Raw genomic sequence first — 14,219 nt, forward strand, 5'->3', positions numbered from 1 at the left:
CCTTCTGGGGAAAAAAAAAGAAATCCCCTATTTTGTAATTGTGCCAAAGAGATTGTTCCACATTGTGAAAAATAGTTCATTGAATATTTGAGGAATAGTTAGACTTCCCCTTTTTGGCACCGGCACTGTAGTGGGTGCTAAGGAACAGACAGGCACTCTCAAGGCACTCTCAAGGCACTCCTGGGACGAGATTTTTTCACTGCATTGAACCTAATTTTGAATGGAGGAATTTGACTAGAGGTATGATTCTTAGTGCTTTAGCTCCCACAATTCCCAGAGTTATTTCTCCACTGTTATTACTTACAAGAATGAAAGAAAAAATACATGACTAAGAAACAGGAAAAAATGCATTTCCTGTTTTGTTCCTTTTTAATATATTTCTAGTCCAAAACACTCGGGGTATACATTTCATTCCTGTAGCAACAGCTCTCACAAAGGCATCTATTTCAGTTAGTCCTTACCTTTGTAAAATTGTACCTGCAGTAGCTGCTGGGTGTTTCGGTCCTTGCTCAGCTTTCTGGCTGAGACAATCCTGCTGGCTGTTCAGCTTAATCCAGAGTAAATTGCACAGCTTGAGGCAGGCAGCATGCTTCAGTTATAGCGCAAAACAGAGCAATCCACACTGCATTTTAGTTACCATCATAAAACCAGGTTATCACAGAAGCTACACATGATGAATACTCTCAGGAACAACACACAAAAATCTTCAAAGCTACTTGACAACAAAAACCATGTTTTGACTTTGCATATAGCATAGCTCACTAATATTTTGACTAAAGACTTCTCATTTTTTACTTCGTCTCAACCTTTCAGAATCAGTTTTCTATGCAAGGCAAAAAAAAAATTCATAAGCTGAACATAACAGAGTATTAAGGGAAGGTGAATGAAGCCATCATAACTTCAGCACGGGCCTTCCATCAGGAATTCATTAAAAAAAAAAAAGCAAATTATGCAAATGGTTCTATTTGAGACAAAACCAGTTAGACCTAATTGCCTTCCAGTGCAAAACACAAAAACTTCGCAAAATTACTGTTTGTGAGAAATTAATTTCAGATAGAAAAGGAAGTCAAGTTTACCTACATGTTCTGAAATAAAGGGAGAAACAGAATGAATCTCATATACAGATGTCATCAGCTGTTGAATTATTTATGAGTCAGTAAAAATACCATTTAAGAACTCATCCCTTCTAAACAGGTTAATAAAAAAATTCAGCTTAGTTGCAAGTTCAGCATGCTTCATTGCACTCAAAAAAACGTTTCATGTTTTATATAATAGCTTTATTATCAAATGGCAAGAGACATTTAGTAATGATGTCATGCAGGTATCACAAAAAATTCCAAAAGATAAACATAGTCTAACAGCTCAAAATTCTTTGCAATTAAAAAACAAAGCTACGTCTTCCCAATTTCCCCGTTCGTTTCATGGTAGCCACCATTTTCCTGTCAAAAATGTTATGGCTATCACTTGGATCACAGGAAAATGTAGGCTAGTGCAGTATTCTACAGCACAGTGCTTTTTTGCCTTTTTCACAAGGCCTTTCTCACTCTTCACAACCCTCAGTAGTCCTCATGGGGTAGGAAATGGCCTGAGGCCGTTAGCAGCTGAAGATAAACCCAGAAGGTTAAAGAAACATTAAGGTTTTGCAAAAGGAATGAACCTTATTTTCAACCTTTTTAAGGTCTTAAGGCTTTTAGCCACTGCTATGGGAACAGAGTTTATGGCTGAAACAACAGGTTTTTCAGTACCATAGCCTGATCCCATCTACACAGCGAAATACAACTCAGGGAAAATGTCAAGTGACAGCATGATTCACATTAAATTAAAACATAGCTCAGTTCCTTCTTTAGTGTCAAGGTACTAACAAAATATTGGCTTTATATAGGGATTTTATATAGAAGGGATTTTACAACAGCATCTGTTTATTGACCAGAAATGGAGACAAATTTTGAGAAAAGCCACTAGACAATAAGTAGTAGGTAATTTATTCTGAGAGTTCATCTGCATGAAAAATTAACTATGCAGAAAAGTAGGCTGTAAATCTACAGCAACTTCACACTCAATATCCAGGGGACACTTGCTCACGACAGCTAAATTCACACTCAAGTTTACTATGGAATAAATCCCCTGGGTAGATGACCTCTGAGATTAGAGCTACAGCAATGAAAGTAATCACTGTTCAGTTTTAGATGCCAATAAAGTACACTTTTAAAGTAAATTCTAAATAACAAAACAATTGCTGAAGCTAAATGATCTTACAATAAACTTGCAAACAGAAATGATATGAATTCCTGTATCTACCTATGTAAAAAATACCATTTACTGTGCAGCCCAGATTTAAATAAAGACAAATAGTGTACCAATAATATTTACTATATTTACATGTAATACTGTGGTGAAATGAAGGAGTCAATTAACATACGTATGTTACAAAAAGAACAAAACTCTTTAAAGGTACCAGTACCTTTCAACATTATCACATTTATGGAACTGTTCTCTTCCATCTCAATGATCTATTATTATATGATGAGTTAACATGAGGATACAGACAAATAAACCCTTCAATTGGAGCATACGTTAATGTGTCAACTCCATTTTCAGCAAGACACTTCAGGGGCACCAACTTAAAGCATATGAGCAGCACTGGTTTCAGTAGGGTAAAACTTCAATGCACACCCCAGTTCCTTGCTGATCAGGGCCTCATTTTATGGGATTCCACCGACAATACAACGAACAACAACAGTTATAAGCACACAAAGGGAGGTATCATATACCTTAAGTGAATATATGTCCTTCTGCCTAAAGGTGAATCATAGCTGGTTGCCCATTGCCAGTTACTGACTTGCCAGACATTGGAGTAATTAATTCAATTGTATACACAATGACATAAAAGACTTCTGTTACGTGATGCTTTGAACGCTACTTGGAATCAGCTCTTTAATAAGAACTGCACCAATTTGTGCACCTGATGTTTCTAGTGAATTGCGCTGCAATGGAAAATTTTATACTCTTTACATATTGCTTGAGAAACGGTAGTATTACACTGCTTAAACATTTTTAAATCACTTGAGAACTGAAAGTTTTATATAATCATACAATCATTTTCTTAAATTGGCAGGATAAATCTGTACAAATGAAACACTGGCAAAACAATTAACATTTAAAAAATTAAAATTAGAACTTCAAAATCATCAGCCACCCATGATAAAAATTCTAATCTGCTCTCTCCCTACCTATGTCCTCTCCCAGAATAAAATTATACAGAGGACAAAAGGGAATGATGTGAAACTTTGCCTTTGTTAATCCAGTTAGTAAAGCAGATGTAGGTTCAAGTATTTAAATCCACACAGCACTAATAAATAGAAGTAAACAATCAGGATGAGAATATCATTGTAGTTAAAGTACTGCAAAAAACCTTTGCTTCTGAGTGAGCACCGTTATTATATTACGCTATTATTTTGGAACTCCCAAAGGCAAAAAAATGAGAGAAATATTGTGGATGAGAAATGTACTCAGACCGGATCACATGGAAGCCTACAGAAAATGTTACAAAATTGGGCTGAATAATTAAGTTTTTTCCGCAAGTTTTAGAAAGCATTATCTGTAGTTTATGTCTACATTACAATTTTTGCTCTGCATGTAATCAGAGCAAAATGTTACATTTGTGTTTTCGCTTCCCTCATCCTGAGGGCCACACACCCACCTTCCCCAAGTAAAACACTCATGGTTTGGTTACAAAACTATATGCAGTACACTTCTGAACACAGTTCCTTCAATTTTAGGCCACGTGTTCATTTAAAGACATTCTTATCAACTACAAGCCTCCCTTTTCATTGCTTAAGATCCAATAGAAAAGCAAATATACAAATATCAGAAGTGCTGATCCTGAGATGAAGTATGGGAAATTCCGGTCCAGTTTGATCCTTATTCAAACTTCTGTTTCAGTTTCTTCTGGAAAAGAGCTGGTAGGATGGAGAGGGTTGCTAGAATCATGAGAACAAAAACAGAGTTCCAGGAAACAGCTTCCCCTGCTGTTGTAAGCTGGTACAGCGTTGTTCCTGCCTTAATGGCTACAAAAGACGGTGGTGCCACACCTGGAGCAGGGAATTAGAAGGGTAGGAGGGCAAAGGAAGAAAAAACCCCAGCTTGTTAGGGTAAAAAAACAAAATCAGTCATCCAACTTTTAACACCAAAAATTTCAGACTTTGTTGCCTTGTACTTTTTTTTTTTTTTAAAGAGGGGTTTAAATAAAAAATTCAAAGACAAAAAACCCGTATTAAAAGAACTGGGTTTATGCCACTTTAAATGTTTTTAACACCAACTCAAACACAGAAGACTAAGAAAATAATCTCTACTCTTTAGACTCTGCAGAGAGACAACTTGAAATCTGCAAACGGATTTTTATTAAAGTTCATAAAGGAAAAATATATATTATTCCTAACCAGGTTAAGAATTTATTATGATAAATAAAATGGAGTGGGAAAGAGAGAAACAATCCTTCAGATCCAAGTCACATACATCCTCCCACAATTATGCTGAGCTCAAAATAGGAGCTTACAGAAGTTCACAAAATTACTATAGTCATAGAGTGGAACAAAATGTTACTCAAGTGTTCATATAATGTATGTTTCCTTAAGCAAGTTATTAGCCTGTGCCCATTACCTCTGATCTAGCGTATCAGAATAGTCCTGACTAGTAAAATTTTTCGATGCTATAAACTCCAATACTCTTGAGCAGTCTTTCAACCATCCAGTAGGTGGTGATCTCTGCTGAACAATGCATACAGAGAGAAGCAAATAATATCCCTTCTTCTGGCTACCCCCAAACCGCAGTTCACTAGCCAGAACTCTTACCTAGAAAAGTGCCAATGAAAAATACTTTCAATGGCACATTAATCACAGGAGATGTTATATTGATAAACCAATTGGGAAGAAAAGGTGTTATTCTCAAAAATATTATGTAGTTAATGAGGTGATCTCTGTGTCTTTCAACCTGCCAAAACAAAAACAAGTCAGTAAGTTTCAGTGCCCTGAAAATACAGGATGATTTTACTACTAGAGGTTTCTTAGGGCTTTTCAGTGTATCTTTTCCAGAAATTTACAAGTTGGAAACATAAAAATCAGTTAAACAATGACTGACTCAAGGAAGTCATCAGTGAATCACCTGTTAAATAGTAGTGAAGTTAGTCTGGAAATACCAGTCTGTGGTAGAGCATGGTGATGACGTATCTGAATCAGCCAGCTTAAACAGCACACTAGTAATTGAGCGCAGCAGCAGGCCTAACCCTAACTTTAGCACAGCAACCTCTGCCTGTCTAACTGTAGCCCAACCAACGTGGCCAGTTTGTCATCCTATTCCTAAAGCTTTTGGAGAAACTAGCAATGATATTTGTTCCTCAACCCATTCTGCCCCAACCCATGATCAAACTTAAAACACAGCTGTATTCCTTACTTGAAAACCTACCCAGGTCATGGCTCTGAAGTTCATCAGGTGGCTGCTGCCAACACAGTTGCAAAACCTATCCAGCATTAACATTTACCCAGGAGCAACCGCAATAGCCCCAACTTCATTTACAGTCTTAATTATATTTTCAAGTCTAGCCCAGCTCCTTACAGTAGTACTACATCAAAGCCTCTTTTCTCCTTCCAGCCTGGCTTTAGCACATCAGCCCTTTCAAACAAGAACTGTAACTCCAAACCAAGTTATAAGGATAGCAAAGTATCCTTCACTTCCGGGCTATCCTGGCAGACTTTCACTAAGCCTAAGCCTACACACAGTCATCTGGCCCCAAATAGGTGAAACCAAACTTGGTCTGATTGCGATTCCACCTGAAATCTCACATAGCAACTCACACCAGTCACAATCCTGTTTCTTGCCCCCAACTTTAGCTTTAACTACAAAACTAAAATCAGTAGCCCTGCTATTGTTCAGTAATACCACTGTGGGGCTTTTTTAATCTTCGCAAAGGAAAAATATTTAAACATTGATTAATCCTGTATATAAAATGTCTTAGCCTTCAAAATGCAAGCATGGTATAGTCCAGTGAACCTGGAAACAGTGAGGGATGAGCTGCACATGTAACTACATCATTTTAAATCACATATCCAGTTCTACTAACGGAAACAGTAACCATGGTACTCGAGAAGAGCCTCAAGATGATACTGCAATATTAACATTTACTTGACCCAAGAGTCAAAATACTACTATATTATTTAACAAGGCCAATTGTGCAGGACACAACTCCACGTCTTAACTAGTGAAGAACAAGTTTAAAATATTTTTATGTGATTCAAAAACCTTGAACAGAGTACAGTAGTAAGTTATGCTTCGTACTTAAAAAAAACAAAATCTGTTTGAACGTGTTTCAGAGTATCAGAGCAAGAGACATGAGGTCAAATACTGGTCACTATGATTTTGTATTGCAAAATCTTTAACTTCATCTGACAATTAACACTTGCTGAAACTAATATTACCAGATACTGTAAGAGACAGTTCCTAAGTGCTCCAACCACAATAGCATCTTCAAATTAAAGTTTTGCAATCAGACATACAGCTATGGGTTTTCTTGCCCTATAAAAACCACAAACCCATCTTTCATTAATTCTGATTCTCACAGAGCCATTACTTTAAATTGAAACTGGAAAGGTTTCCTATTGACATTAGCTAAACCAGAGGGGTTATCAGTTGCAAACACCTTCTAGATAAAAACAGCTTCCTCACAGGAAATACCGTAAAACCAGGAATACTCCCCACTGTTTAAAAACACTCAAAGAAAATAACTACACACTGTCAGAAAGGAGTCAGAGTCCTTTCTTTGTAACTAGACAAATGAGCACAAGACCCCCTAGTTTTCCATGCTATTCCAATATACATTTTCTATCATAAGTTTCAGCATCTCTAGAAACTTTACCTGTTCTGACCATTTTACTGCTTTTTCTGTTAAATATCTGTATACGACTGGACGTCCCACTAGGTACGAAAGCATATAGCAGAAAGAAGCTCCAAGTCCTGAGCACTGAAAAAAAAAAGAAAAGGACAAATGAGCAGAAACTCTGATTAATGTTAGCCTTATATCCCTATTAAGTACACCGGCTGGATAGAGCCTGCTTCTATGCGGCCCTCCATTGAGGCTGAAGGGCCCTCCTTCAGCAGTATATACACACTCCCTATGAATGTTGTTGACCCAAGATAGTTCCTTTATTCCCAAGGCATTTAGAGCAATCTTAACATTCAAAGTAGACAATGTTGATTACTTTTCAGTTACTATTGAGTACTTCTGCAGTTTTTATTTTAAGATTTTGAACAGTGAAAGCTTTGCAAATAAGGGGCACAATAGCATTAAAGAGATTCAGACTTGAAAATTCACCAATTTGGTCCTCCGTGCCTACTCAATTACCTCATTCTGAAGCACTAAGGCTCATTATGACTATCTTTTGCACATAACATTTTTAGAAGCTTGTCAATAACACACATCTCATACCTTAAATTAAGCTTCTTGGGTATTTAAGCCATTTAAAACCAGATGCGTTTTGCAGTGTGATAACAAAAACGCAGTAATCATGTTCTGAAATTAGAATCAGGGAGAGGGTAGACAAATTTAAAGTAAACGAAACTCTGGATGGTTCACATCCAGGTGCCTCCATTATTAAAAAACTTGGAGAAACAGTTTGTTTTTTTGGATTATCACCCAACGCTACAGTGAATTTTGTTGGTAACACCATTCTCACAATAGAGCTGAATGAGAACACATTCATACCCCTGTTTCACTCAGACTCTGATAATTTCAAACAGGAAGCTGGTTAGATGCTTGGTTGTATTCCAAATAGATAGAAACATATGCCCTCGCAAACTATTTTCCATACTTACCAGACACACAAGAAATAAGGCCAGTGGAAAGGGATAAAGAAACCCTGACAGGATACTGAGAAATATAGACCCAGGGATAGCAAATGTTTGCAAGCTGGATGCATCTTAGTTAAGGAGAAAAAAACCAAAACCACAACAAACATTTTTAAAAAGCTACCCAATTCTTAATTTTATAAGCAGTCAGGATACATATTACAATTTGAAAAAGTATAAATACAAATATAAATAGCCTCTTTAAGTCAAAATACGTTTGCAGAGTAACACAAGAAGCCCAAGCACAGAGAAAACAAGGAGTAGATTCATCATTGCACATACAACAATAAGTCACTACATAATAAAAGCTGTACTACATTTTTCTCTTTATCTGTGCTACAATTGACACTGGGAATTTATTGTGACATTACAGGAAACACATTGTTACATTGTTGACTAGAAATATGCATATTCCAGATATTTACTCTAAAAAGTTCACAGAACTCCTGTTCGAGCCCATAACTACTATGAGTTTCATAAAAGACTGACAAGCATGAAGTCAACTACTACTTCCTTACAAATAGTGACAAGTGCAATCACTAGTTAACTAGAATACATGATCACTAATTTCAGTCAGAACTTTTCAAAAAGGCAAAAAACCTAAGTTTCTGCAACATAAGCAAACAGGCTGTTGAGCTTAAGGCTTGCTAGGCATACTTGAAACTATGATGTGTTGCCCACTTTGGATACAAATCTTATAAAGCAAAAAAAAAAATTGCACACTATTTTATCTCAATTGCATTGACTGAAATATCAAAAAGCAAAATAATCTTCCTTAATATTAAAGCCCATTACAACCTGTACAGTTTTTTCTAAGCAAGTGTCAAGGTTCTGAACTAACTGTAACATGCTTGTCAACTTATCACAGCCTACTGTGGAGACAGTAAAAGTTGTCATATCAGTTGCTAGAGTAGTTCAATAAACAGCCAATTCTCTTCTACTTCCTATTCATATATAAACATTTTAGTTTTCTTCATAAATCTATTATTTGTGAACTACACTTAAAAAGAACAAGCTAGAGGACAATTAGTAATAGCACATTCAGCACTGATTTTTCTCTGAGTTAACAAAGCCTCCTGCATTAAACTATGAAACAGACTTCTTATACAGCTTTTGAAAGTTATTAACCTTTAGTGAAGTGTTCCAGTTAAGACTGTGTTTAATGATTACTTAATATATTCAGCACTCAGGAAAAAGAAGTTAACACAGAACACAAGTGGCCTTTGTATCTCCCTAGGCAGAAAGTACTTCAGAAATGTAGCGCTCTGTAAAAGGAAATTGAGATTCATTTTTTTAATATGGGCACTGCAGAAATGAAAAAAGGCTCAAAACACTTTCTTTCAAAAATGCTACAAAATACTCTGTAAATTAACCTTATATGGCACTTTTAAAGTTTCAGAGAAGAACAGTGCAATAGTCTCAGCTTTCCTTTAGAACCAACCATAATTTCTAACTGGCAATTCAGTTTGCAATAAAAAAGTTAGCATAACACCAAAATGAGAAGGAGTCTAGTATCAGAGCTAAACATATTGTCCATAACAGACACAGTCAAAGTGAAGCTGCATGCAAATCTCCAGCAGCATTTACTATTATACATGCACGCAGCAATTTCCTTCTACTCAATCCTTTCTTACAGTCCGAAAAGCATACTGAAACACATAAGAAACATTTTTAATTTCAAAGATTTTGTAGTATTTGTGTCTACTTATAAACAAACCTAGGTATGCTAGCATTCTTCACCCATAATCAAGAATTCGTAAGTTTGAACTTGTAACTTCTTTCAGAAAAGCATAACTACATCAAAACTGCCCTTTATATCAGGAAAAGGATACAAAACATATGTGGCAAAATAAGCCACTAACACTTGAACATAAAATGTGTCCTTATATTTGGACAAGACTTTTCCCAAGGCCTTTGCATCATCCATATCTCTAGGAACCTTTATACATTCTCTTTCTTCTCTGGAAAAAAGGGAAAAAAAAAGCAGGAATGGTGGTAAATATAATCAAACAGCACAGTAAAATTACTTACTGAATGTATAAATTATTAGATACACTAACTACTGAACTACAACCTCAGCAAACAAACCACAATTATTGTTGTGATATTGTTCTCAGAAGAACACTTGATATTTACAGGTTTTTTATATTAGAAAAATCTCCATTTTAGATATTTTCAAATAATTTTTTAAATTCATTACAATAATCTGCTTCTTTTTGTTTTCTTACCAAATACTGATCAAAAAGAAATAATTATTCAAATCAAAACTTGGCAACTGAACAGCGGTCAACATTTCAGCCAAAAACAACTGTAACTGCCTCAACACTAGGGTCATAACATTTGAAGTGCAGCAAGAGTGGCAGAGCTTTACCTCACAAACAAACAAAGCTTTAAGAGCAAAATCTCATGTCACACCTTAATCTGGTGCAACCCTGGGCAGCACAGTTGAGTGTCCTCTCCTCCTCTGTATCAGACTTAGTGATTGGACTGTTGCAAACTGAACTTGTTGAGCAAGTTAATCAGACAGAAAATTAACTACTAAAAGAAAAAAAGAAAGTTGTCAGACAAGCAGGCTTCCATCTTGTCAAACTATCTTCCCAATATGAGTACTAAATGCAACAAGAAGGAGAAAAAGAGAACACGAAGCTTAGATACGAAGGAAAAAGGATGTCTCCTTTCAACGACAGCCTCCAGTTATACCAGTGCACAAGGAATTTTAAAATAAGCCTAGCCGTAACCAAGCATGTCTTGGCTTTCAACTGAAGAGGGCTAAGAACATAGTGAGCTACCATTGCTAATGTGACAGGGGGTAACTTTTCAAAACACGGTATCTCAACTGTGCAACAAAACCCTAGGTCAAGTAGCACCCTGTTTACACAGATCCTACTGGTTAGTATTTCAATATTAAGCTTTGTATCCTGACATTCTAGGTTAAAAACTCAAATTCCCTTCTAAAAAAATAAGGTTATGTCTATAAATAACTCACGCCAGTTTAAAAATAATTTAACCCCATGTAGTCTCCTCTAAAATTTGATACTGAATGAAAAGCAAATAAATTAGTCTTTCCTGACATACTTACTCACTAAGTTGTGGGAAATTTTTATATACCAGGAACATAAGGAAAGCAGCTGATAAGAAGATGGACACTAAAATAAGAAGTGATGTACGAGCTGATCCGCCTTCTGCCTGAGCTTTCCCTGAAATTAAACAAAAACAAAGTTTAAAAAAAAACCCAAACCAACAACAACAGAAAGAAAACCCTCACATCTTACAACAGATTTCAAACTTACACTTTAAGAAAATGTTAAGTTAAGCTCTCTGTGGACATAATCTTCCCACTAATGCTTTTTATAACATATAGAACACATTGCTTACATTTCCTGAGAGCTTTTCAAACAAATTTGAAGTTCTTACACTGGCAAACATCCCACAGAAGTCAATTTCTATGATACATAATAATTTAAGCCTCAATTAATAAATAAATTTGTAAAAAGAAAAATAGAGCAAAACTAAGTAAGCCATACATATTTTTTTTCCCTTTTGCTAGAAATCTTCTGCCAGTCTAGTTAACTAGAGATTTAATTTGAAAGTGTAAAAGAAGTAATGGGAGTACAGTAAGTGGCACAACTGCATTTTAGGCCTCTTCTATACTTTAGATTCTTACCAATAGGACCATGTACATGCAATACACTGATTAGCACAAATGTAGCTATAAGTACAAAGAATTTTAAACAAAGAAATAAACAGTAAGAGCTCTCTGCATCCGCACTAGGGTGTGTATGTGTGCATGCATTAAAACACTCTGTCATCAGACACTGCTAGGCCAGCACAACTTTGCAGAGAGCGCCAGTTTTGGTCACCTGAAGAACACAAAAAATACCAAGGCCGTGTTTTTATTCGTAGATGCGGGTGGCATGACTGCAATGCCAACAGGCAACACTGAAGCGGGCTGCCCTGCCGCCTCGCTGTTGTGAAACACAGCGAAAGGATGATGAAACCCACGGACAAAACACAGCCGGCTGGACGAGCTGGCAATTTTTACTCGCTTTAAGGTCAGCGTGATCCCATAGGTGTGCAATGACTCTACTGAGGCCAAAGGCGGCACCCACGTAGCAGTTACAAGCACGAACACCTCACCCGTGGTTATTTTAATAACATCTTCTCCAGAGGGGGGAAAAAAATTATTAAGAAAAAGAAAAAAACCCACAACATTAAGGACGAAACAGAAAAATACAGCGAACTGCGTTTTCTGCCACTTTTTGCACCACAAGCAGTGGAATAACACACACACAGACACACGAATCCGCGCGTTTCCTCATTAACGCGCGTGTGGGGCGGGCTGCTGCCCCATTTTGCGCCCCCAGCCCTGCCGCGGGTAGCGGCTGATAGGCCCCGCGGCGGGATCCCGCCTCACCCCCTCCCACACATCGTCCTCCTCAGGCGGCCGCTCTCCCACCCAACCGCCCGGCAGGCGCAGAGGGCAACGTCCCCGGCCCCCGCGGGCGGTCGGGAGGGCGGCTGACCGTTGGCAGGACGAGGTCGCGCGCTCGTGCCGCCCTCCCCCCTGGCCCGGCACCTTCTAGAAGCTGCCGCTGGTGCCTGGCGCTCTCCGCCGCCCCTTGGCAAGGCCCACGCTCCGCCGCCCTCCGCTGCGCCATTGTTCCGCGCTGTGCGACCAGCGAATCGGACCCCGGGGCAAGGCCTACGCCGGTACCGAAAGCGGCGGAAAGGAGGCGGGACTAGGGCCGCTCCTCCTCACCCCACCGGGTCGCGGCTGCCCGCCCCCGCCGCCTAACAGCGCATGCGTTCTCCCAGCCTGCCTCTTGTATGAGGGGGCATTACGGGCTCGCGCTTCTGCGCCGTGATATACGGCAGCACGCGTCGAGCTTGGCATCCCGAAATGTGAGAGTGCGTCAGTGGTGGGTAAATACGGTAACGCCTCATTTTTGGGAACGTCCCTTCCACACCTCTCGCTGTATGGGTATATACGGTACTAGCCTGTGCGCTTAATAGGGGTAAATACGGTGCGGGTTGCTACCTCAGCGGGGCCTCCTCGGCCCCGGCGGGAAATAAAGGCCGTTGGTGCCTGCGGGGAGCAGGGTAAACTTCGTCTGCGGCCTCTTTTACTTCGGTAACAGCGTGAGGTGCAGCTGTACGGGTGTGAACCGGGGGTGGGAGCCCCTCAGCGGGCAGCCGGGGCTGTTGGGCCGCGCTGGGGGGCCCTGGGGTAGGGCAGCGGAACAGCAGTGAGCTTTGAAGAAAAGGGGAAACCTCATTTGATTTTTACGGTTCGATTTTTCGAGCCGGTTTGTGCCTCTCTTTCGAGAAGAAAGCTTCAGTACGCTGTGTAATGAGCCGGATTGCTCTTTCTGGGAAGAAAGAAAACTCTTAGAGCTTTCACAATATTTTCTTCATGTCTCCCAATGGTCGCAAATTCCTTGGCGTTCAAGCCGAATCTGACCTCGAAGCACCTATTTCCTAATGCAATCTTTTGGCAATAAGACACCCCTTAACCTTTCAACTCTCCCTGCCAGCAAGAAGTATTACAGTTAAGTTTTCTCCAGAGAGAACACTCTGAAACTGTGTAGACAACACACATTGCATAAGCTTTTGGGCGGGCTTGTTGGCTGAGGGAGATAGTGTGTCACCCTCTCTCCCCTTGTCCAGCTCTATCTACTCATAAATCTTTAGTTCTTCAGGGTCTTTTTCCTAGAAAGGAAGGTCTCATGAGAGCGCTGGACACTGTTCTGAGATTTAACTTCAGCCTCATTTATCCAAATACTTTGGCTGCAACTAACTTTATACTATGACTAAACACATATTTTAAAATTCCTTGTACAGGATACAACAGATGATAAGTAATTTTATAGCAGTAGAATTTTACAGCTTGTATTTCCTGAGATCATAGATCTTTATAAAGCAGTGAGGAAGATGCAGTTCAGCACACAACAGACTTAAAAGCTTTTGCTTTATTGCTACGCTGGACAAAAAATACTTGCGTTACAGTGTAAGTGTCTACAGGAAGTTGATGATTCATTTAAGATCTAAATAGTCTAATATGCTATTACACAAGTGCAGTCCCTGCCAAATCCAGTGGTAGGAAATAATCCAAACTATAAATTGTGATCAGATTCCAAATAAAGCTTAAACTCATGAGCAGATTCTACATGAAGCTTTAATTTACTCAGAATTTCTTACCTTTAGTATTGGATTGTTTCAAACTATTTCATTAAATTGTGTAATTCACTATTACAATATTTTTAATTGTATTTTGGAAATGCTAGTGCCCGGAGGAGCCAGTCAGGTCTATGAACTTGTTGTTG

General features: G+C 38.6%; 1 protein-coding gene across 1 annotated transcript; it reads right to left on the minus strand.

Annotated features, from left to right (window-relative positions):
• Positions 1 to 1,266: 1,266 nt before the first annotated feature.
• Positions 1,267 to 12,653, minus strand: TMEM41B (transmembrane protein 41B). The gene is made up of 7 exons (XM_074149704.1): positions 12,473 to 12,653; positions 10,976 to 11,093; positions 9,729 to 9,857; positions 7,864 to 7,957; positions 6,908 to 7,012; positions 4,851 to 4,989; positions 1,267 to 4,091 (listed from the first exon to the last, which is right to left on the minus strand). Exons 1-7 carry the CDS (start codon positions 12,552 to 12,554, stop codon positions 3,922 to 3,924), a joined length of 837 nt encoding a protein of 278 aa, XP_074005805.1. The 5' UTR covers positions 12,555 to 12,653; the 3' UTR covers positions 1,267 to 3,921.
• Positions 12,654 to 14,219: the final 1,566 nt, after the last annotated feature.

The sequence above is a fragment of the Numenius arquata genome, chromosome 6, assembly GCF_964106895.1.
Source record: "Numenius arquata chromosome 6, bNumArq3.hap1.1, whole genome shotgun sequence".
Classification (NCBI taxonomy): Eukaryota; Metazoa; Chordata; class Aves; order Charadriiformes; family Scolopacidae; genus Numenius; species Numenius arquata.

What these genes read in the sequence shown, in the direction of transcription:
- TMEM41B (XM_074149704.1), bottom strand. Translation starts at nt 12,554, where the DNA reads ATGGCGCAGCGGAGGGCGGCGGAGCGTGGGCCTTGCCAAGGGGCGGCG. An exon ending in AATTTCCCACAACTTAGTGA is followed by an intron (nt 9,858 to 10,975) that starts GTAAGTATGTCA and finishes CCTTTTTTCCAG; the next exon opens with AGAAGAAAGAGAATGTATAA. An exon ending in TTTCATTGGCACTTTTCTAG is followed by an intron (nt 4,092 to 4,850) that starts GTAAGAGTTCTG and finishes TCCCTGCTCCAG; the next exon opens with GTGTGGCACCACCGTCTTTT.